Genomic DNA, 20,964 nt, shown 5'->3' with positions numbered 1-20,964 from the left:
CCCTCCATCATCCCCCATCACTACAGCATCATCCCTGCATCGATCTTCATCCCTCATTCAGCCACTGGAATAGCTCCTCCATCCCTCACCCACCCCTCCTGCACCACTCCCCCATCACCCCCCACCCCTCCATCACCCCCCACCCCTCATCACCCCCCACCCCTCATCACCTCCCCTCATCACCCCCACCCCTCATCACCCCCACCCCTCCATCCCTCCTGCACCCCTCCCCCATCCCCCCACCTCTCCTCCACCCCTCCTCCACCACCACCCTCCTCCCTCCCCACTCACCCCCTCCACACGGGGGTGGGGGTCACTGCAATTGTTCACTCCAATGGCCCCTCCCCGTCACCCCCTCCCCGTCACCCCCCCCCCGTCACCCCCCCTGTCACCCCCCCCGTCACCCCCCCCCGTCACCCCCCCCGTCACCCCCCCCGTGTCACCCCCTCCCCGCACTTCCGCATGGATGCGACGTTTCGGCTCCGCTCCGCGTCCTCTGAACCCGCATCGCTCCTTAGCAGCAGTGTGCAGTCTTAATAACAACAACAACCACAACTACCACAACAACCACCACCACCACAACAACAACCACCACCACAACCACTACAACAACCACAACCACCACAACCACCCAGCGACAGCCGATCGCCATGGAAGCGGCGCCGAACACCTCGGGGAACCAGAGAGGCGAGCTGAAGCACCTCCTCCAGGAAGGTGAGACGCGTGGACGAGGTGTAGCTGGGACGCGTGGACGAGGTGCCGCTGGGACGCGTGGACGAGGTGTAGCTGGGACGCGTGGACGAGGTGTAGCTGTGACGCGTGGACGAGGTGTAGCTGGGACACGTGGACGAGGTGTAGCTGGGACGCGTGGACGAGGTGTCGCTGGGACATGTGGACGAGGTGCAGCTGGGACACGTGGACGAGGTGCAGTTGGGACACGTGGACGAGGTGTAGCTGGGACACGTGGACGAGGTGCAGTTGGGACACGTGGACGAGGTGCAGTTGGGACACGTGGACGAGGTGCCGCTGGGACACGTGGACGAGGTGTAGCTGGGACACGTGGACGAGGTGCAGTTGGGACACGTGGACGAGGTGTAGCTGGGACACGTGGACGAGGTGCAGTTGGGACACGTGGACGAGGTGCAGTTGGGACACGTGGACGAGGTGCCGCTGGGACACGTGGACGAGGTGCCGCTGGGACACGTGGACGAGGTGCAGCTGGGTGTTTGTTGAACTGCCCGGCCACACCATGATGGTTTCCTCCCCCACCCCACGACCTCCCTCAATGCTCTCTGCCGAAGGCGAGAAGGGAGCAGGTGGGGTAAGGTGTGAACACCTATACACAGGCCAACCACACTTCAGTAGGGATAAACCCAAAGACGGTGGTAGCCTTCAAGCTGACTGTTAGCGAGCGCCTATTAAGGCCGACACGTGACGGGGCGTTGTGACCAGCACCACGCGCGGCCGCCTTTGTCTCCCCAGTGCTGATGCTTACGCACCACACGAGGTACTTTACTCATTAAAGGCCGAGTGGATCTAGGGGAGGTTCAGGGACCGGTTCCGATCATTCGCTGCCACTGTTATTGGCCGTGAGCGTGAATCGACCCCGGGTGATTTTGGCCGGTTTCGCAGCGGAGTTGCGCTAACCGCTGCGCCACCGCTCCCCACCTAACGCACACGAATGGCAGTAGTAGGGACGGAGAGATGAATGAAGGATGAACAATGATGGCAACCCACTGTGGCCGTCTTGATCGACTCTGCTGATGATGACGACGAGACGCTTGAGTCCCGTAGCCGATCCAGAGTGTGTGCATCCTTGTGCTGAAGCAGCCCCTGCTGAAGCACTCCTGCTGAAATTATGCACTGCGAGTCGGCCGCGGTGCTGATGGGATGTGTAAAGACGTATCTGCCTTGCTACTTGTATATTGTTCACAACGGCGCTCGTGATTGTTTGCGTCACCTTTACACCGCTCTCCAAATGCGCTTTCGGGGTCGTTCCCCGCGTGTTGTTCGGCACTGATTGTTCGACGTTTCGCGGCAAAATGCGGCCGGGAGCCGGTGTGTGTGTGTGTGTGTGACGACGGCGAAGAAGGATTTTGTAAGCCACTGTTGTCCCACGGGGTCCCAGGTTCTTTAGAAACTCGGGACAAGGGTCATCAACATCCCCGTGCCTTGTTGGATTCTGTGACCTCCTGAGTTGAGCGTCTTCCATCTCGGCGACATTGCACCGGTCTTGTTAGAGCGGTTGCTTTTTCGTAGTTGTTTCCGGACAGCTCTGGTGGCCTCTCTCTCTGTGTTCTTCGTTTTAGCTCGCCCGAGGCTTCCGTCATCTCCATCAAGTTCGCGGTGAATTCTTCCCGAAACGCTCTTCGTGCAGAGTTCGGGGACTGTCCCCGATCTTGGTCGCCACTTGTGATGAACTCTTCCAAGGAAATGTCCTGTTTCTCGTTGCCCACCATGGCGTATAGCTTTTCCGATATACCCTCCTGATACACCCGTAGTAGATGTTAGAAATGTTTTTTTGTAATGATCTATCGAAGTGTGTTCTGAGGGTTTTGGCTCCAGGTTCTTCAATGGGTTTCGGTTTTTGTTGCGTAGCCTCATACCTGTCAACCCATACGGTTTACCCGTATTCTTGTGCAGGAAAATAGATTTTTGTTTAAGGGTCCGTACGCCGCCGTACAGCCGTTTCAATACGGGCAACAACAAATGTGTTTTTTTGTCTATTTCTTTGTGTTTCTAACCCTGTGATGGGACTTTGTAGGACCAATAAGGTCTGAATTGGTCTGTAAATAAGGTAGGTCACTGATGTACGTGAGTGTGTGCATCATGTCAAGGAGCAGCATCAGCATGCAAGATTACAGAATATTAGCATGCTAAGTAGCATTATTGACGCCAATTATCAAAATTAATACGTAAATGAGTGTTTGTTCAGTAACATAATTTGTGTCTATTTGTGTGCGTTTCTCCCTTGTGATGGGACTGTGTAGGATGAACGTTGAGACGCATAAGGGCACGGGGTGCCCAGTAAGGTCTGGATCGCTCTGTAATAAGACTGGCACTGATAAGGGGTTGACTCTGGTATAAGCCGTGCTGGCTGTTCCTTCTGAGAGTTATCATAACGCGCCCGTGGTTTCGAGGTTGTAATCGGTGTCGGTAATCCGCTGTATTGGGACTGCGGGCTCGTCATCAGGATGACGATCGCTTGTGTTGTGATGGAAACGTCGAAGTTTTTGTTACATTTAATTTGAACCTATCTACGTGACTTTACCGAAAGACTCAAAGAATAGCAGTGGCCAGTTTAACACGTAGGCTTTCACGACCAATATTATTCATAATAGTCTGTTTTGGGTTATATTGCGTAAATATATAAATGTGTCATTAAACCCTCCACCACCCGACATGGCCAACTCGTAAGGGTTGTCACGTAAAAACAGAGCATGCCAATTCGTCACTAGTACAGCACTAACCGGTGTGTTGGAGAGCCAAGCCACAACATTTACAATCTGAGTACGACGTTTCGCCAGTAATTACAACTAGCTTCAGGCGACAGCCAGATTTGTGGAGCAGTCCACCTATTTCGTTCCTTATATAGAGGCGTAGATGTAGCAGTGGCCGTTCGTTCTCGTCTTTTGTAGACGAAGCACAATTCAGGGTTATAAGCCCCTTCTTTCCATCGAGCTTGATTAATTGTTTCCAGTTGTTTAGGGATCGTACATAATGGGGAAACGTGTCTCTCATGCCCGAAGGTGGTGGTGGTGGTGACGAAGGTGGGCGAGGCCACGTGTAGGTTGGTGGGTTGGTAGCGACAAAGGTGTAAACCGTTTGTTTTGTAATGTTACGATCCACGTGCTGTCCTCATTGTGCGTCCGTGTTGTTTCCCCGCGTGGTCTCTGGCCATGGAAGTCACATTTAGGTGTTGACAGTCCTTAAAATGTTTAGTTGGTCCACTCTGAAAACTCATCTGATCGATGTATGGCCCTTAAATTGGCCTTTTTTTGGCATTCTGCTCTGCTGATCATATCTGGATTCAAATTCACGATGCCTATTTTGCTCTGATAATGGTATTAGGTGTGTTTAAGTAGCACTAAAATATTTAACAGGTGGGCCGATAAAAAGGCTACTACTATATTTACGCAATCTAAACCCAAAAAAACCTGTATTATGGATGATATTGGTCGCGAAAGCCGACGTGTTACACGAGGCTTCTACTGTCCTCAATTTGTAGTTAATCATTGTCTATTGGTATATGTTGAAACATTCCAAAGTTGTACATGCTGCTGAAAGCGTGCACTTCCCAGCAAAAGGCCATGCCGGCTGACGCGTTGTGTGGGAAAAAATACTCTCAGACAATATGTGGAGAGACGCATATGTGATGGAGACCTTGCTCATTTGCGTTGGTGAGCACACGCCTGTTGCACACGTAACAGCGCGAGCTTTAAGGTTCGATGCACTCCTGTTCACGCTGCGCTTCGTGGACCCGGGCAGAGTCCACGCGCCAACAAACCGCAGCAACTCCATAAATCGGCTGACCTTGGTGCAGCCTTGCAATTACTTTTTTCTCCCCATTGTTGGCGGAAGGACCTCGAGAGAGAAAGGGCCCCTAGACTCGATGATATTTAAAATATATATAATCTGTTTCGTATTTGACCAGATAAGGCTCACGGAGCTATTATATAGCTCGTTTTTCAGAGGTGATCTGGCCACAAATGATAGATCAACGAAGTCGCTTGTCATCACGTGGAAATTTATAGCAGTCAAATACTCTAAACGCACATTGATTCTAAACTTGGTGGGGGGAAACCGGAGGACCCAGAGAAAAATCCACGTGTCCACGGGGAGAACATTCACACTCCAAATATACAGAAGGCGTCAGGGTCGGGATTCGAACCCACGACGACCTCCTGCATACCAGACGAGGTAGTTAACATCTTGCCATCGGGGCACCATTTTAGTCGGACGTCTTTGAAGAGGTGGGCATTACCCGCACCTTCGGCCACCATACCGAAACTGCTGATCGACTAACCGGTGTACTCATTGTGTACCGCTGTATGTTGTACCGCTGGGTGGACAGAGGTGGTGGAGTGAGAGAAGTGATTTATCCATTTCTAAAACTAGAACTGGAGACCCCTGGATTCCATTTCCGGCGTGTGAACCATCGCACCACGGGTAGCATCCCCGAAAAAAAATCCGCTCCCACTCATGGTTGTAAATGTTTTGGATTTGCTCTCCAACACACCGTTATGAGTACACTGTGCAGTACCAATAACGAATTGGCATGCTCTGTTTTTGCGTGACAAACTTTATTTTTTGGCGGTGGCGGTGGTGGCGGATTTAACGACAACCAAAACAACCTATATTATGGACGATATTGGTCGCAGAAGCCTACTACGTGTTAAATTGACTAGCAAGGCTTGTAGCCAATCGTGCTAATCGGAGGTGCGGGGGAAGAACAACAAACCGACCACACAAAGCAGTTCTGAAGAAATGAGCTTGTCAATCTAGACGATTTAAAAGTGCATCGCTCCAGTGGCCTCCTAATATCAGAAGGAAGAGCACTCCAGACGGCCGCAGAATCGGATCTAAACACGCGGGATGCGGTGACCGCCTTTGAAATCATGGTCAATAAAAAGTGTGGCATTTGTGTTTTCATTTAACTTAGAGGAATTCAGCACAGAGGATTTAAGTTACATTGTTTTGTTTTAATATATCAGTTGAATTTACACGTGGGGAAATCGTCTCTGAAAAGCATGGGGTGCTGACAATCAACTCTCATTATGAAACCGGCTCATCTGCATGACCGTCCTGATGTCGTCATGGCACCTAATTAAGGACCCGAATCAGGAAGTTCTTTCATGCTAGAGCTGTTTTTTTTATTGGGCAAAGTCATCAGCAAAACGAGGAATAATTATTGTCCACAATTTTGCTTTATTTTCAACAATCCTCTGCTTTTGCTCATGAACCAACTTAATTGGGGGCATACTTGTCCAAGTGACAACTTGATTTATTTGCCTGTCAGGTGATGGAGAGTTATAGTATTAAAACTAATTTACATTTGTTTTAATACTATTAAAAAAAATATTTAAAGCTTTCGTGACTGCAGGGATTCATATTCTTGGTTCTTTCGGTAAAGTCACGTGGAAGGGAAACAATAAAATAATAAAAACATTTTTTTAGTGTTTTATATTTTTATTATTTTATTGTTTCCCTTCTACGTGCCTTTACCGAAAGAGCCAAGAATACTATAACAAAAAAATTACATTATGCCTCCGCGACGATAGAACCCAAACACAACTAATTACGAAACACTGAGAAACACTCTAAAGGAGGAGAAAGTCAAAAGACGATTGAAAGGCAACAGCTCGCCCTGCCCAGGCCCAACACTTGATATTACAAGAGACGTCAACTAACGCCGCCGATGGTAACCGTAGCCAACATCTCGTGAGTAAAACGCGTTTTGCAGCTGCGTAGCACACGCGAGTATAAACCAGCAAGGAAATTCTCGGTGGAGGGGCTGATCGCATTGCGGCGAAGGGAGGGCGCCGCAAGACGATGGGGACAGGTGGGCATCAAGGAAACGGTGCCCCATGGGGGTTCCTGTGCGTGACTCTGGTGTGACGAGCGTCTTCCTCATACGCACGGAAAATTACGCGCACGACAACTCTCGTTGACAGCTTCTCCCATGCCGATGGGTTCGGGCCCTTGTTATGCCGGTATCGAAGATGATGAAAATTTTTAAAAAGCTTCAACTCCTTCCCGGCAATAAAACAGGTTTTTAAGCGTTTAGATGTAAAAATACCAAATGGACACGCCTTATTGCAAGGCACCAAAGTCTGAAATAAATAGCACACGTGCTTGTGGTAAAACGTGCAAAGCAAACATGCTCAAATAATTGAACAGGCAGGCTATCGCGACCAATATTCATAACAAGGGTTTTTGTGTTTGCTCGCGTAAGTATAAATGTGTCGTCCCCCTCCACCACCCGACACAGCCAGTAAGGTTTGTCACGTAAACAACGTGCAAATTAGTTTACTACTTCAGCCCACCCGTGTGTTGTGGATTTGTAAAATGTTGTGCATTTGCTGTCCAACACACCGTTGTGCTGAAGTGACAAACCTTACTAGCTGTGTCGGGTGGTGGAGGGGTACGACGCATTTATACTTACACGATCTAGCCCATAAACCTTTATTAAGAATGCTCTGATAATAATATATGCATTGTCTTTGGAACTTTTTGGCTAACAGAGACAGTTTCCATTATGGCCTTGTCTCACCCACGTTAGACCAGAGAATAATGAAAAAAGGCGAACATTACATAGGCAATGCAAATATCAAAGCATTAAGAGCTCGGGTTGAGCAGTTAAATCTATGGGACTATTTTTGCCGGTATCAAGATGATGAAAAAAGAATAGGCTTTGTCCTTTCCGGCATCATCATCATGTTGATACCAAACATGAATAAATCTGCGAGTTTTTTTTCAATTGGAATATCTGCTGTCCAAATCAGACCAATGCTATCCAGCAGCATTTGCAGGAAGCGTGGCCAACTGGACTGGTTTCGACCCTCTGGGTCTCATCAGTAGCCAGAGTCAGGCTCATTGAAACGGTCTCGTGCAATCACACACATCGGTGAACCACGCTATCCCCCAGAGAATTTTGGAAAAGAAAACAAAACCTGCTGCGTGTAACGTGACGCAGGGTTGGTCAGAGGGCATAATCCTTGTTTCTGAGATCGGGTGTTAGCATTTCCTTCCCAGAGAAAAAACTTCTTTACACAATATCACGTGGTCTGTACACGTGACCTGGTCTTTAACCTGCACGGGATTTTCCAAAACTAAAACTTGTCTCATGACTCGGCTTACTCCCCCGCAAATCTTGATCGCAAACTCATTTTCTTTCAGCACTTCTTTCTGGGCGTTTAGTTTGTTATTCTCCCTGCACCTCTGATTAGCACGGTTGGCTACGTAAGGTACGAAAGAAGTTCAACATACGTACGTACATGCGTGATGTGTCACGATCCCGGATTGTGAATCCTGCCGCGTTCAGGTATCAGGTCCACCGACTTGTCTTTGCCATTGTGGTGAAATGTAATCGCCTCGAATTAGACTATAAACTATGAATTTTTTTTATTTTATTTTACCAGATTAGGGCCCGACTGAGCTGTAGAGCTCGTTTTCAGAAGCGACCTGGCCAACACAAATGATAGCTCAACGAGGTTGCCTGTCATCACGTGGACATTTACAACAGCCAAAGACTCCAAACGCGTGTTTGTTGATTCTAAATGTGGAGGGGGGAAATACGGAGGACCCGAAGAAAAAATCCACGCGACCACGGGGATAGAGACACCGCAAACTAATCTTTGTTTTTTTCGGTAAATAAGTGACTTTACCGAAAAAACCAAAGATGAATTCCTGCAGTCACGAAAGCTTCGAACCAAGTTTACACCGCAAACTCCAAATATTCAGGCGTCAGGGTCGGGACCGAACCCACAAACTGCTGTATACCGGGCGAGGTAGTTAACATCTCGCCACTCCATGTCACGTGAACTCATGTCAACTAAGGGTGCACAACTGAAAAACAATTCTTACACACACGATCGATTCTTACAGACGCATGTCCTGTGAGTGTTAATAATTAGATTTTAATCATAGCCATACCTTTTTTTTGTTGTCAAATCCAGCCACGTGTTATATGCCAGCTTAACTGAGAAACACGCGTAACATTGTCACGTGGACATGGAACATTACTGCAAATTGTGTCGAAGTCAAAATCGTCAGACTCGAGTAATCTTTGGTGATAGTTATGTGGGCTTAAGCATTGCTCTTTTTATTGCACACTATTTACATTGTTGAAGTAATGATGTAAGAGCAACTGCAAACAGTGATGAAACGCTTACTTGCACCACTGCACTTTCTTTACTCTCTGGGGGGAATTACGTAAGAACAAAGAAAGTGTTTGTGGTGTTCGTAACATCGTACAAGGAAACTGATGTTTTGTTAAGGGTACGGAAACGCCCATTTCTTATTTGATAAATACAGGAATTTAACAAAGTACGGTATCCCTGCTGCAGGTTGTACGGCGATAATCTGCTTATGTCTACTTTATTTTCCCTAATAACTGCAACCGGTGTAGATAACGGCATTTGCGTACCTACAAATAAACACGGGCAGTCCTCGGTTTACGCTCTTTCGTGGCACGCCATTTTTGAATAACGCGCGCTTTGTATGCAGACCTTTTTATTGAGATACGCGAGGCCATTTTCGGAATAACGTCACTCCGCAATGCGACATGCCATCCCCCTAGCCTGGCACCGAGACCCAATGGCAACGTTGCCACCAGCCGGTGCGTTAGGATCACATGAGTGCGCTACACCGCCCAGCATCTCGCCGCGCGTGGACACCGGCAATCTTCCCTCTGTCTCCTCCGTCTCCTTCCTCGTCTCCATCCAGAATCTCCGCAACACAAACTCCGGCGTAGTTACAAGAAAGTAATACTCTTCTTGGTTCTTTCGGTAAAGTCACGTAGAATGGAAACAAAATAATAAAACTAAAACATAAAGAACCCAGAAGATGAATCCCTGCAGTCACGAAAGCTTTAAATCGAAAAAAAAGTAAAACTGTATTTATACTCTTCGGTGCTATTCGGTAAAGTCACGTCGGTAAAACAAATTAAAATAAATTGAAATAAAATGAAAGAAACAATTAAAACACGACGTTTCGGAGGCAAAGCAAGCTTCCGTCTTCAGGTGGGACCAGTCACAGCAAAATCGCTGCACCAAGGAAAACGGAAGCTTGCTTTGCCTCCGAAACGTCGTGTTTTAATTGTTTCTTTCATTTAATTTCAATTTATTTTAATTTGTTTTACCTATGTGACTTTACCGAATAGAACCGAAGAGTATGAATCCTTGCAGTCACGAAAGCTTCAAATCTAGAAATAAAACTGTATTTCTTTATTTTATAGGAAGTACATTAGAGCTTACGTGATTTCTCTTTAATTTGAAGCGTTATATTGTCTGTACATGTATTGTATTCATGTAGGCTCGGATAATATTGGCGATTATGTCTGCGAGTGTGAGTGAAATCCCCTCACCCCCTCCGTTACCGTTATTTCTTATGTGATAATTGCTTGGGACATACGCGATTTTGAGATCCACGCTTTTCCAAGAACGCATTTATCGTGTATGTCAAGGAGTGCACAGTGCTAGTTCGAGGGACTCTCTCGAGCTCGCTCTCGAGGAGGCCCTGCCTGCAGTTCTGGAGTGGGATCAGCAAAAGTCATTCCAGAGCTGCCCATTTTGACTTTCTATGCGTAAAGTATTGTACGAACTTCGTGTGCAAGTGTGTGTTACATTTATCGTGCCTCTTCTATTATTGCGTATTCTATTATGGGACCAGAGCTAAGTGCCCAATGTTGAGGTCTGCTAGCCACGACGAGGGGGCTTCAGGTGAGAGAGTTTGTGTATTCTTTGGTTCTATCGGTAAAGTCATGTAGATAGCAAAAATAATTATGAAAATAAAGTTAATACAAATTTCACGACGTTTCGATCGCAACACAAGCGGTCGTCATCAGGCAAAGGAGTTAGCCTCTAAAGGTAAACTGTTTATAAAGGTTTGGGGATGGGTGTAGCCCAAGTGTATCAGCAGCACCAGTAGCATGGGCGGTGCAGCACTGCCGATGCAGCAATAATGCCAATGCAGCAGCAATGCCAATGCAGCAATAATGCCAATGCAGCAACAATGCCAATGCAGCAGCAATTCCAATGCAGCAGCAATGCCAATGCAGCAGCAATGCCAATGCAGCAACAATGCCAATGCAGCAGCAATGCCAAATCAGCAAAAGGCCGCCAAGAAATCCCTGCACCCCGCTCCACACACCACACTGCTGACGGTTGAGGTTGATTGACAAGAAAACACAAGTCAAGTCATGACCCAATGTGGTTCATGACATATTTCCAATGATTGCTGAGTCTATAACCATCCTCTTGGTTGAAATTGTCTCTGTGTCTGTATATATGGATGGCTTCATGAACAAATCTTTGCTGATAGCCAGTAGGCTTGCAAAGTACCATCGTCTTAGAGAAATCAATTTCGTGTGAGCCAGCCGCATTAAAATAATGATCAGCCACGGCAGAAGTATTGGTCCCACCATCTTTCAAATCTGCCTTATGCTCACGAACACGGTCCGAGACGTGGTTTAGTTTCCCCAATGTAACTGCTGCCGCAGATACAGCTTAGTTTGTAGATGCCGGGATATTGCATGTCAGGAATCGTGTCCTGCGGTGATTGACTGTATGGTCCATACGTTTTTTTGGGTGCATGGCCACAATCACACTGTGGCTTGTCTTGTATGCATCTCTGTGGGTCTATGTATTTCTATGACTATGTATGCCTGACGTGTCTCGGTATGTCTCTATGGCTTTCCTGAGGTCCATAATTTGGGTTGCATGGCCATAATGCATGACCAAAATTTCCATTTATTTAGGGGATGCGTGCATCGGCTTGTTGATATTCTAGATGACCCAGCTGGGTCATGTAGCCCACATGGTCAGCCACCGCAGGCCCAAGCAGTTTCTGTTTTGCCGAATAGAGGGAGCTAAACGGGCGCGACGCTGGCTGGAAAAGAGAGTGACTGATGCGGTTCAGGAGGATGTGGAGCTGTGTGGACTTGCCCATGACTGATACCGCTATGGGGGAGGCTCGTGAGGGGCATTATTAGGCAGTTGGAGGCAGTCGGCCTCCCAACAAGAGGGCAAAGCGACACTAACAACAACTAGTGGAGTGCCGGGCGGATAAAATACAGCAAATTGGCATAGTAGAGGGCACAGCTGATGCATCGGCCTGTCATCTCAGTCAGTCAACCCATGGCACCCGAGTCTTTCCTGTGACCTGTCAGCGAGCCTTCGACACTTCACTTGGCCTCAAAGTGCACCTGGCCTGGCACAAGTGCCGTGGTGATGTCGCCTCCACTTAGCGGCTAATGGTGTCTGTTGTTGTTGATGTTCTGATGCGGTCCCGAATAAACAACCCATTCGAGACGATTCCTCTCATCTATCGCATCACCGTGTCACTTAATTGGGAGCTTGTCAGGTCTGAGAGGTAGAGTAATCAGGTTACTGAGCTTGGGCAGTAGCATCACTGGAGCCGCGGGCTATGCCGTGGTTTGTGGGTTCGTGAGACATTCGCGGTTGAAATCCGACAGGCCGTCCTGATTAATATTGTGGGTGTATTAAAAATATATATTTCTCCATCTGCTTCGGAGTGGACGTTAAAGATACCGTGACATCGTTCCCGGTCCAAAAGCAGCGCATTGGAGAAATGACACGGCGAATTACTCAAATCTCGATGAAACGCCACAACATCACCCTGGCAGACGGATGCACAGAGACAGCTGCCACTGGGGACGCCCTAGGCTAGACCACGCAGCAGCGACACCGCCCCCACCTGCTATGAAGCTGTGAAGCGTATCAAACAGCGCCTTCCTTCACGATGGCCCTGCACTATAAGAATGATGGCACTCATACGAAATGCATTCAATTATTAATTATAATTGATAGCTTGCACACCACTCCCTGCCCACACCGCCACAGCCCCCGTCCGATCCCCCCCCCCCACCACGCGCATTCTCTCCCCTCATTATTCCCTCTCCTCTCCCTGGCCCTTCCTTCCCCTCTGGCTTCCAATTTCTAGTGTTCTCTCCGCCACCACTGCCCTCTCTCCTCCCTTTCACGCCGAACTCTGTCCACACCGCCTCCCCTCAAGTCCGCCGCTCTCCCCGCCCGCACCAACCCCTCCGCCGTGCATTGTAACGTGGCCATGCGTCGCTCTCGAGCCACTGCTCGGGGTCTTTGTGTGCGTTGGGAGCTGCACGTTGCGTCACACACACACGAAACAGCCCCTTAGACGAGTACCTGGCGCTGTGTGCCATAAACAATAGCACTGGGGAGACAAAGGCGGCCGGGCGTGGTGTTGGTCACGGACCAACCCTTTCGCGTGCCGTGCAGGGCCTTAATAGCTGCTGCTGCTGCTTTTAGCTGAACAGCACTTGCCCTCACAGTGTGTTAGAGGCTACACGGGGGATCTTTGTCTTCTGTGTGTACATTTCATTTATCTTTAGGTTAAAACCCTCCCTGGGGTGCCGGTGGGAGGGGGGGGGGTCTCTTAAATTTGTGGTGGTGGTGGGAGGAAGAGGAGCCCGTCTGGAAGAGCGTGCACCCCCCCCACCACCACGCCACCCCCCCACCACCACGCCACCCCCCCACCACCACGCAACCCCCCCACCACCACGCAACCCCCCCACCACCACGCCACCCCCCCACCACCACGCCACCCCCCCACCACCACGCAACCCCCCCACCACCACGCAACCCCCCCACCACCACGCCACCCCCCCCCCCCCCACCACGCTCCCCCCCATCACCACGCGCCCCTCCCCCCCCACCACGCTCCCCCCCCCACCACGCTCCCCCCCACCACGCTCCCCCCCCCACCACGCTCCCCCCCACCACGCTCCCCCCCCCCCCACGCTCCCCCCCCCCAATCTCACACTGCCCCACCAGGCCCCGCCCCGCCCCACCAGGCCCCGCCCCCCGCGTGTGCCCGGCTCGTGCTGAAGGCACCCCGCAACATCGTCAAGCCCCAGTCCGCGGAAGGCGGCGGTGCTGCTGCTGCTGCTTCTACTGCTGCTGCTGTGCTGCTGCTGTGGTGCTGCTGTGGTGCTGCTGCTGCTGTGGTGCTGCTTCTACTGCTGCTGTGCTGCTGTGCTTCTACTGCTGCTGTGGTGCTGCTGCTGCTGTGGTGCTGCTGCTGTGGTGCTGCTGTGGTGCTGCTTCTACTACTGCTGTGCTGCTTCTACTACTGCTCCTGTGGTGCTTGCTGCTGCTTCTACTACTGCTGTGCTGCTGCTGCTGCCTGAAAGATGAACGGCATCATGTCCGCCGTGTGTGTGCCCACAGCTGCCCAGGAGTACAACGTCCTGCACGCCGAGAATGACAAGGCCAATGCCAAGGTGAGGAGCGGGCGAGGGGATCCCCAGAGCCGTGCTCGCTGCCTTTCTCTCCTGCCTCTGCCAGCGGATCGCCGGCTGTGTGTGTGTACGTGTGTGTGTGTACGTGTGTGTACGTGTGTCTGTGATGGGTGTGTGTGTGTACGTGTGTGTGTGATGGGTGTGTGTGTACGTGTGTGTGTGAGTGTGTACGTGTGTGTCTGTGATGGGTGTGTGTGTACGTGTGTGTGTGATGGGTGTCTGTGATGGGTGTGTGTGTACGTGTGTGTGTGTGTCTGTGATGGGTGTGTGTGTGTACGTGTGTGCGTGTACGTGTGTGTGATGGGGGCGTGTGTGCGTGTGTGCGCGTGTACGTGTGTGTGATGGGTGTGTGTGTCTGTGATGGGTGTGTGTACGTGTGTGTGTGTACGTGTGTGTGTCTGTGATGGGTGTGTGTGTGATGGGTGTGTGTGTACGTGTGCGCGTGTACGTGTGTCTGTGATGGGTGTGTGTGTCTGTGATGGGTGTGTTTGTACGTGTGTGTGTGTACGTGTGTGTGTCTGTGATGGGTGTGTGTGATGGGTGTGTGTGATGGGTGTGTGTGTCTGTGATGGGTGTGTGTGTCTGTGATGGGTGTGTTTGTACGTGTGTGTGTACGTGTGTGTGTCTGTGATGGGTGTGTGCGTGTGTGTGCTCGTGTGTTCGTGTGTACCTCTGTGTTCCTGTGCACCTGTTCGTGTGTACGTGTTAGTGTGTACGTGTTAGTGTGTACGTGTGCACGTGTGTTACTGTGTACGTGTTAGTGTGTACATGTGCACGTGTGTGTTACTATATACGTGTTAGTGTGTACATGTTAGTGTGTACGTGTTAGTGTGTACGTGTGCACGTGTGTTACTATGTACGTGTTAGTGTGTACATGTTAGTGTGTACGTGTTAGTGTGTACGTGTTACTATGTACGTGTTAGTGTGTACATGTTAGTGTGTGTGTACACGTGTGTGTGTGTGTGGTGAGCGGTAATGTAGCGGTTAGCGCTACGCTGCGCTACGAACCTGGCGACCCGGGTTCGATTCCCGCTCACGGCCAACACCGGTGACGATTGTCTGAACCGGTCCCGGGCCTCCCCTAGGTCGACTCAGCCTCGAATGAGTACCTGGTGCGGTGTGTAGTAAACATCGCCACTGGGGAGACAAAGGCGGCCGGGCGTGGTGCTGGCCACCCACCCCCTCGTGTGCCGTGCCGGCCTTCACAGGTGCTGCTACTCGCTAACAGCAGCACTTGCCCCTACAGTCTGTTACAGGCTACACGGGGGAGGTCTTTGTGTGTTCGTGTGGTGAGGAGCGGTGGTGTAGCGGTTAGCGCGCTGCGCTACGTTCCCGGCACAGACCCGAATTCAATTCCCGCTCACGACCAATAACATTGACGGATATTTCAACCGATCCCGGGCCTCCCCTAGGTCGACTCGGCCTCAAATGGGTACCTGGTGCGGTGTGTAGTAAACATCGCCACTAGGGAGACAAAGGCGGCCGGGTGTGGTTGTAGGCAACGGGGGGTACCTTTCGTCTTTGGTGGGGTGTTAACGCTGGAGGAAACTGCAGCTTTAATATGCGGGCTGCATATGGAGTACAAAGGCTTTGTTTGTACCTTGTGTCGTAAAAAAAATGCCATTTATTTTGTATGTAGGGAATGTGTTAAATTCCGCCTGGATCTCTTGCACTGTAGGAAGCTTTCACGGCCAATATCATCCATAATATCGGGTTTTTTGGGGGTTAGATCGCGTAAATATATAACTGTGTCGTTAAACCCCCCACCACCTGACTCGGCCAACTAGTGAGGTTTGTCACGTAAACAGAACGTGACCAATTCGTCACCAGCACACCGGTGTGTTGGAAAGCAAATCCACAACATTTGCAATTTGAGCACGACGTTTCGCCAGTAATTACAACCGGCTTCATCAGGCGGCAACCAGATTTGTGGAGAAATCCTCCTCCTGTTTCATACCTTTAATAGAGGGACAGATTTTTTTTTTTAAACAAAATCTGTATTATGGATCTAATGCACTGTTGGTACCATGCAGGTCCTGTCACGCTTGTGACTGATGGCTGTGTGTGTGTTCGTTCTTTCCTGAAGACTTTTTAAACGTTTATATTTGCACCGCTGATCTCGTCAGTGTTATGCCCGCTCTTCTGCATGACACTCGTTTAAAAATATATATTCTACACCTAAAACAGGACTACTCGCTGGGCCCAATGTACCCTAATGCGAATATTGTTTTAGCGAACAGAGATTTGTATTTTATTGTTCCAATTGCCGATTGAATCCCCACGGAATAGCTGGTCATTGGCCAAATAAGAATTTGAAATCCTGCTGTGTTTTTTTGTCATTTAATATCAGCCGTTTCCACACCTTATTGATATACATTATTGATTGTACGTTGCAAAAAAAATCTATCGTTTTGCGAATGTCAATCTCGTTTAGTGATTTAGTTGTCATCCTTACCCCACCTATCACAAGGTGCATTCACAATTATCGGGGTGGCGATATTATTAAACTTGCAGCTGTTGTAATATCGAGTCGTGGTGTTAAGGGAATTTACTGCAATGTGTGTGATGCTTCTCTCCGATAGTGACAAACCGTTTTAATTATTTTTATTTTATTTTACCAGGTAAGGCCCACACTGAGCTATGTAGCTATTTTTTAGAAGCGACCTGGCCACAAATTGTAGCTCAACAAAGTGGCTTGTCGCGTGGAAATTTATAGCAGCCAAATACTCTAAAAGCGCGACGTTGATTCTAAATGTGGAGGGAAAAACCGGAGGAGCCAGGGAAAAATTCACGCGACCACGTGGAGAGAGACGCGCAAACTCCAGATATACAGCAGACGTCAGGGTCGGGATTGAACCCATGACCCTCCTGTATACCAGGTGAGGTAGTTAACATCTCGCCACCGGAAGGTAGTGGTTATGGCATTGTTTGTCCAGCTTTGAGTGGTAATGTGGTGACATCATGGCACAGAGGTGAGGAATTGGGCAATGTAGGCTTGAGGTGGCTTACAGAAAATAAACCACCAAAAAAGCTTTTATGGGAATATAACGTTTACCTAGGCCAAAGCAAGTGTGGCATATTGGAATCGTTCCTCGCGAGATGACTCCGGTCATTTGTGCCGAAAAACTGTGGTCACGTCTTGAACTAAATCACTTTTCGCCTCGCATCTGAGCCCAGCCAGCCGTATCCGGCAGCCCATTGACACTGCATATGTACGTACGTTAAACTTATTTCGCACCAATAAAGCATTAAAGCTTTCGTGACTGCATAAAATTACTCATTGGTTTTTTCGGTAAAGTCACGTACGTAGAAGTTCTTTCGCACCGTCCGTAACCAACCGGTGCTAACCGTGCTGGTCGCGAGGTGAAATCGTCATTAGTTGTACTTGTGAAATTGTATAAATAATGTGTGTGTGTATATATATACTTAAAAAATCACCTTGGAGACATCCCGTAATGTGGAACCATCTAGATTTAAAGCTTTCGTGACTGCAAGGATTCATCTTCTTTGGTTCTTTCGGTAAAGTCACGTAGAATGAGAATAAAATAATAAAATAAAATAACACAATAAAATTCTCACGACGTTTCGGCCACAACACAAGTGGCCTTTTTCAGGTGAAAGGAACAGACCCGTCGGGACGACAGAGCTTCAATGAACGTTGTTAAGATTCGTAGCGTCTTTTAAGCTGGCTTGGAGAAAAGTCGCTACGAATCTTAACAACGTTCATTGAAGCTCTGTCGTCCCGACAGGTTTGTTCCTTTCACCTGAAGAAGGCCACTTGTGTTGTGGCCGAAACGTCGTGAGAATTTTATCGTGTTATTTTGTTATTTTATTCTCACTCTACGTGACTTTACAGAAAGAACCAAAGAAGATGGAACCATCTCGTTTGCAAGAGGATCCGAGCCGCCGAATGGCGCATGCACGGCGTAAGAAGTGCGCTGCAACGCGTTCCACAGACGCACGGCTGCTTGGACGACAACACGCTTTGGATTTTTTGGGTTGGATCGCGTAAATATTATTTCACCTTAAATATTTACGCGATCGAACCCAAAAAAACCTAAATTTCGATTTAAAGCTTTCGTGACTGCAATGATTCATCTTCTTTGGTTCTTTCGGTAAAGTCACGTAGAATGAGAATAAAATAATAAATTGATAAAATAAAATAACACAATAATATTCTCACGACGTTTCGGCCACAACACAAGCGGCCTTCATCAGGTGAAGGGGGCGAGACTGTCTGGTATTCTCATTCTACGTGACTTTACCGAAAGAACCAAAGAAGACCAAAAAAACCTGTATTATGGATGATATTGGTCGCGAAAGCCTACGTGTTAAACACATTTTGGGGTTTCTGCCAGGATTCGATTTGCTTTTGACGCTGTTTTAACAATCATTTCCATTCTGCATATTCTCCTCAGTTTGAAAGTAATTATTACGTATATCAGTGTCAAATAAAGACCTCGGGGATTACCCTTAAGCAATTGCCTTAATAATAATAATTTCATAATGGGGCCATTTTAAACGCGCACATTTCCACAAAAGGCGAGAAGACAATTCCCAGTGGTGATTCGGGAGGCTCAGCGGAGCCGGGGTTCCTCCTCATGCGCCCATGAAAACAGACGACCCCGGATTTCACAACCGCCTCTTAGAAGTGGTGGTGGATTTGATGCTGCTACTGCTGCTGTGTATGTTGTGGGGAGCGGTGGTGTAGCGGTTAGCGCGCTGCGCTACGAACCTGGCGACCCGGTTTCGATTTCCGCTCACGGCCGACACCAGTGACGATTATCTGAACCGGTCCTGGGCCCACCCCTAGGTCGACTCGGCCTCGGTTGAGTAGCTGGTGCGGGGTGTGTAAACATCGCCACTAGAGAGACAAAGGCGGCCGGTCGTGGTGCCGGCCACCCGCCCCCACGTCGTGTGACGTTGCCGGCCTTCGTCGGCGCTCGCTAACGGCGCTTGCCCCAGCAGTCTGTTAAAGGCAACACGGGGGACCTTTGTTGTGATTCCACAACGATCGGAGTAGCCCCACGGAGACACGGCGCTGTGCCAGGCTTGGTTCAGGGGGAGATGGTCAGGGAGTCGAGGGATGAGGTTCTGAGTAGGGGCCCGCCGGCTTTGAGGTCCCGTTCTCTTGAGACGATCGGCCAGATTGGTTTGCAGGTGGCCATTGGGTGACCGAATGGGAAAGGGTTTGTATCTAAATTGTTCCATTCTCTGTAACAACTACAACAATAATATCAACACCGTACAGCCCTTTGTCGTACACCTGCCTCAAGAAGGCATCGTCATTCCAAGCATTTTATTTTGTTTAATTATCCTAAGGTTGTCATTTGAAGCTGTGGAATAAGACAAAGCGCGGCGTTAATCGTTGATTGACGATGCTGCTATCGTGTAGAGTTAATATTAAATACCGTGTAACACGTGAAGGGGCAGTCCTGCAAGTGCTCGCTAACTCCACTGCTGGTGGAAGGGTCTCCACTATGGGGGTCTCCAGAGAGCTCTCTAGAGGCTATTTTAGACTACTCTTTGTATGTACATGTATCTTTGTATGTACATGTATCTTTGCATGTACATGTATCTTTGTATGTACATGTATCTTTGCATGTACATGTATCTTTGTATGTACATGTATCTTTGTATGTACATGTATCTTTGCATGTACATGTATCTTTGTATGTACATGTATCTTTGCATGTACATGTATCTTGGCATGTACATGTATCTTGGCATGTGCATGTATCTTTGCATGTACATGTATCTTGGCATGTACATGTATCTTTGTATGTACATGTATCTTTTTGCATGTACATGTATCTTTGTATGTACATGTATCTTTGTATGTACATGTATCTTTGTATGTACATGCATCTTTGTATGTACATGTATCTTTGTATGTACATGTATCTTTGTATGTACATGTATCTTTGTATGTACATGTATCTTTGTATGTACATGTATCTTTGTATGTACATATATCTTTGCATGTACATGTATTTTTGCATGTACATGTATCTTGGCATGTACATGTATATTTGTATGTACATGTATCTTGGCATGTACATGTATCTTTTTGCATGTACATGTATCTTTTTATGTACATGTATCTTTGTATGTACATGTATCTTTTGTATGTACATGTATCTTTGTATGTTGAACTTCTTTCACACTGTGCGTAGCCAACCACGCTAATCGAAAGTGCGGGGGAAGGACAACAAACTTAACACAAAAAGCAGTTCTAAAGAAATTAGTTTCCAATCTGGATGATTTTAAAATGCGTAATATCGGAAGGCAGAGCGTGATGCGGTGGACCATCTGCGGGGATGACCGGAGTTCACGTCATGATGGTTTATGCCATCTCTCCTCGCATCTTGCGGCATCAAATTATGTTCTCCGCACTGAAACAAAGGAAAAAAATGAAATCCTTTTCGCCATGTTTTCAAGTTGTGTTAGTGTCTGCCTCGTGCAACGAGAAGCGTTACTCTTGCAGAACGGCGCATATATCAACGTGTGTTCTAGAACGGCCTGCGGAAGGGGACATGTTAGAGATCTGCTGCTGAGACCCCCTTGCAAATGACCGGCATATTCTCTGTCGATCTTTCTTTGGAATGTTGAATCGTTAAGCATTGTGAAATCATTTCGTGTAGCGTGCGGTGTAACGCGACGCATGCAAATCAGCTGATGCGCGGTGTGTCTATTTCAATTCGTCCGGGTTGTGGCACAGTAACTACTCGAGTAAAGCTCAACACTCGAATGCATAGTTTTCTGGACAATGTATTTTGACTTCAGAGATTAGATCTCATTTATTTTTAGAATGGTCTCTCTCTCTTTCTCTCTACTTGAGCCGTGCCCTTTCTCGAAGGCGTCGGGTGATCATGGCCCACTCTCGATTCAGCGCTGTCCCCGATGTTTACTCAAGAAATGTGCACGGGATACTGCCAGTTGCA

General features: G+C 48.4%; 1 protein-coding gene across 3 annotated transcripts in view; it reads left to right on the top strand.

Moving 5' to 3' along the window:
• Nucleotides 1-436: 436 nt before the first annotated feature.
• SHTN1 (shootin 1) overlaps nucleotides 437-20,964 on the top strand; it is a 60,975-nt gene continuing 40,447 nt past the window's right edge. For 2 of the 3 annotated variants that reach the window (XM_032962609.2, XM_076070565.1), the window contains exons 1-2: nucleotides 437-714; nucleotides 13,950-14,002. In XM_032962609.2, the coding sequence (XP_032818500.2) occupies nucleotides 651-714; nucleotides 13,950-14,002 (117 nt within the window). In that variant the 5' untranslated portion in view covers nucleotides 437-650. The remainder of the gene's footprint in view (nucleotides 715-13,949; nucleotides 14,003-20,964) is intronic. The other variant, XM_076070566.1, reaches the window with a different exon arrangement.

The sequence above is a fragment of the Petromyzon marinus genome, chromosome 29, assembly GCF_048934315.1.
Source record: "Petromyzon marinus isolate PM22_M1 ecotype Great Lakes invasive population chromosome 29, UKy_Petmar_22M1.pri1.0, whole genome shotgun sequence".
Classification (NCBI taxonomy): domain Eukaryota; kingdom Metazoa; phylum Chordata; class Hyperoartia; order Petromyzontiformes; family Petromyzontidae; genus Petromyzon; species Petromyzon marinus.
This window is presented reverse-complemented; position numbering and strand designations above follow the sequence as displayed.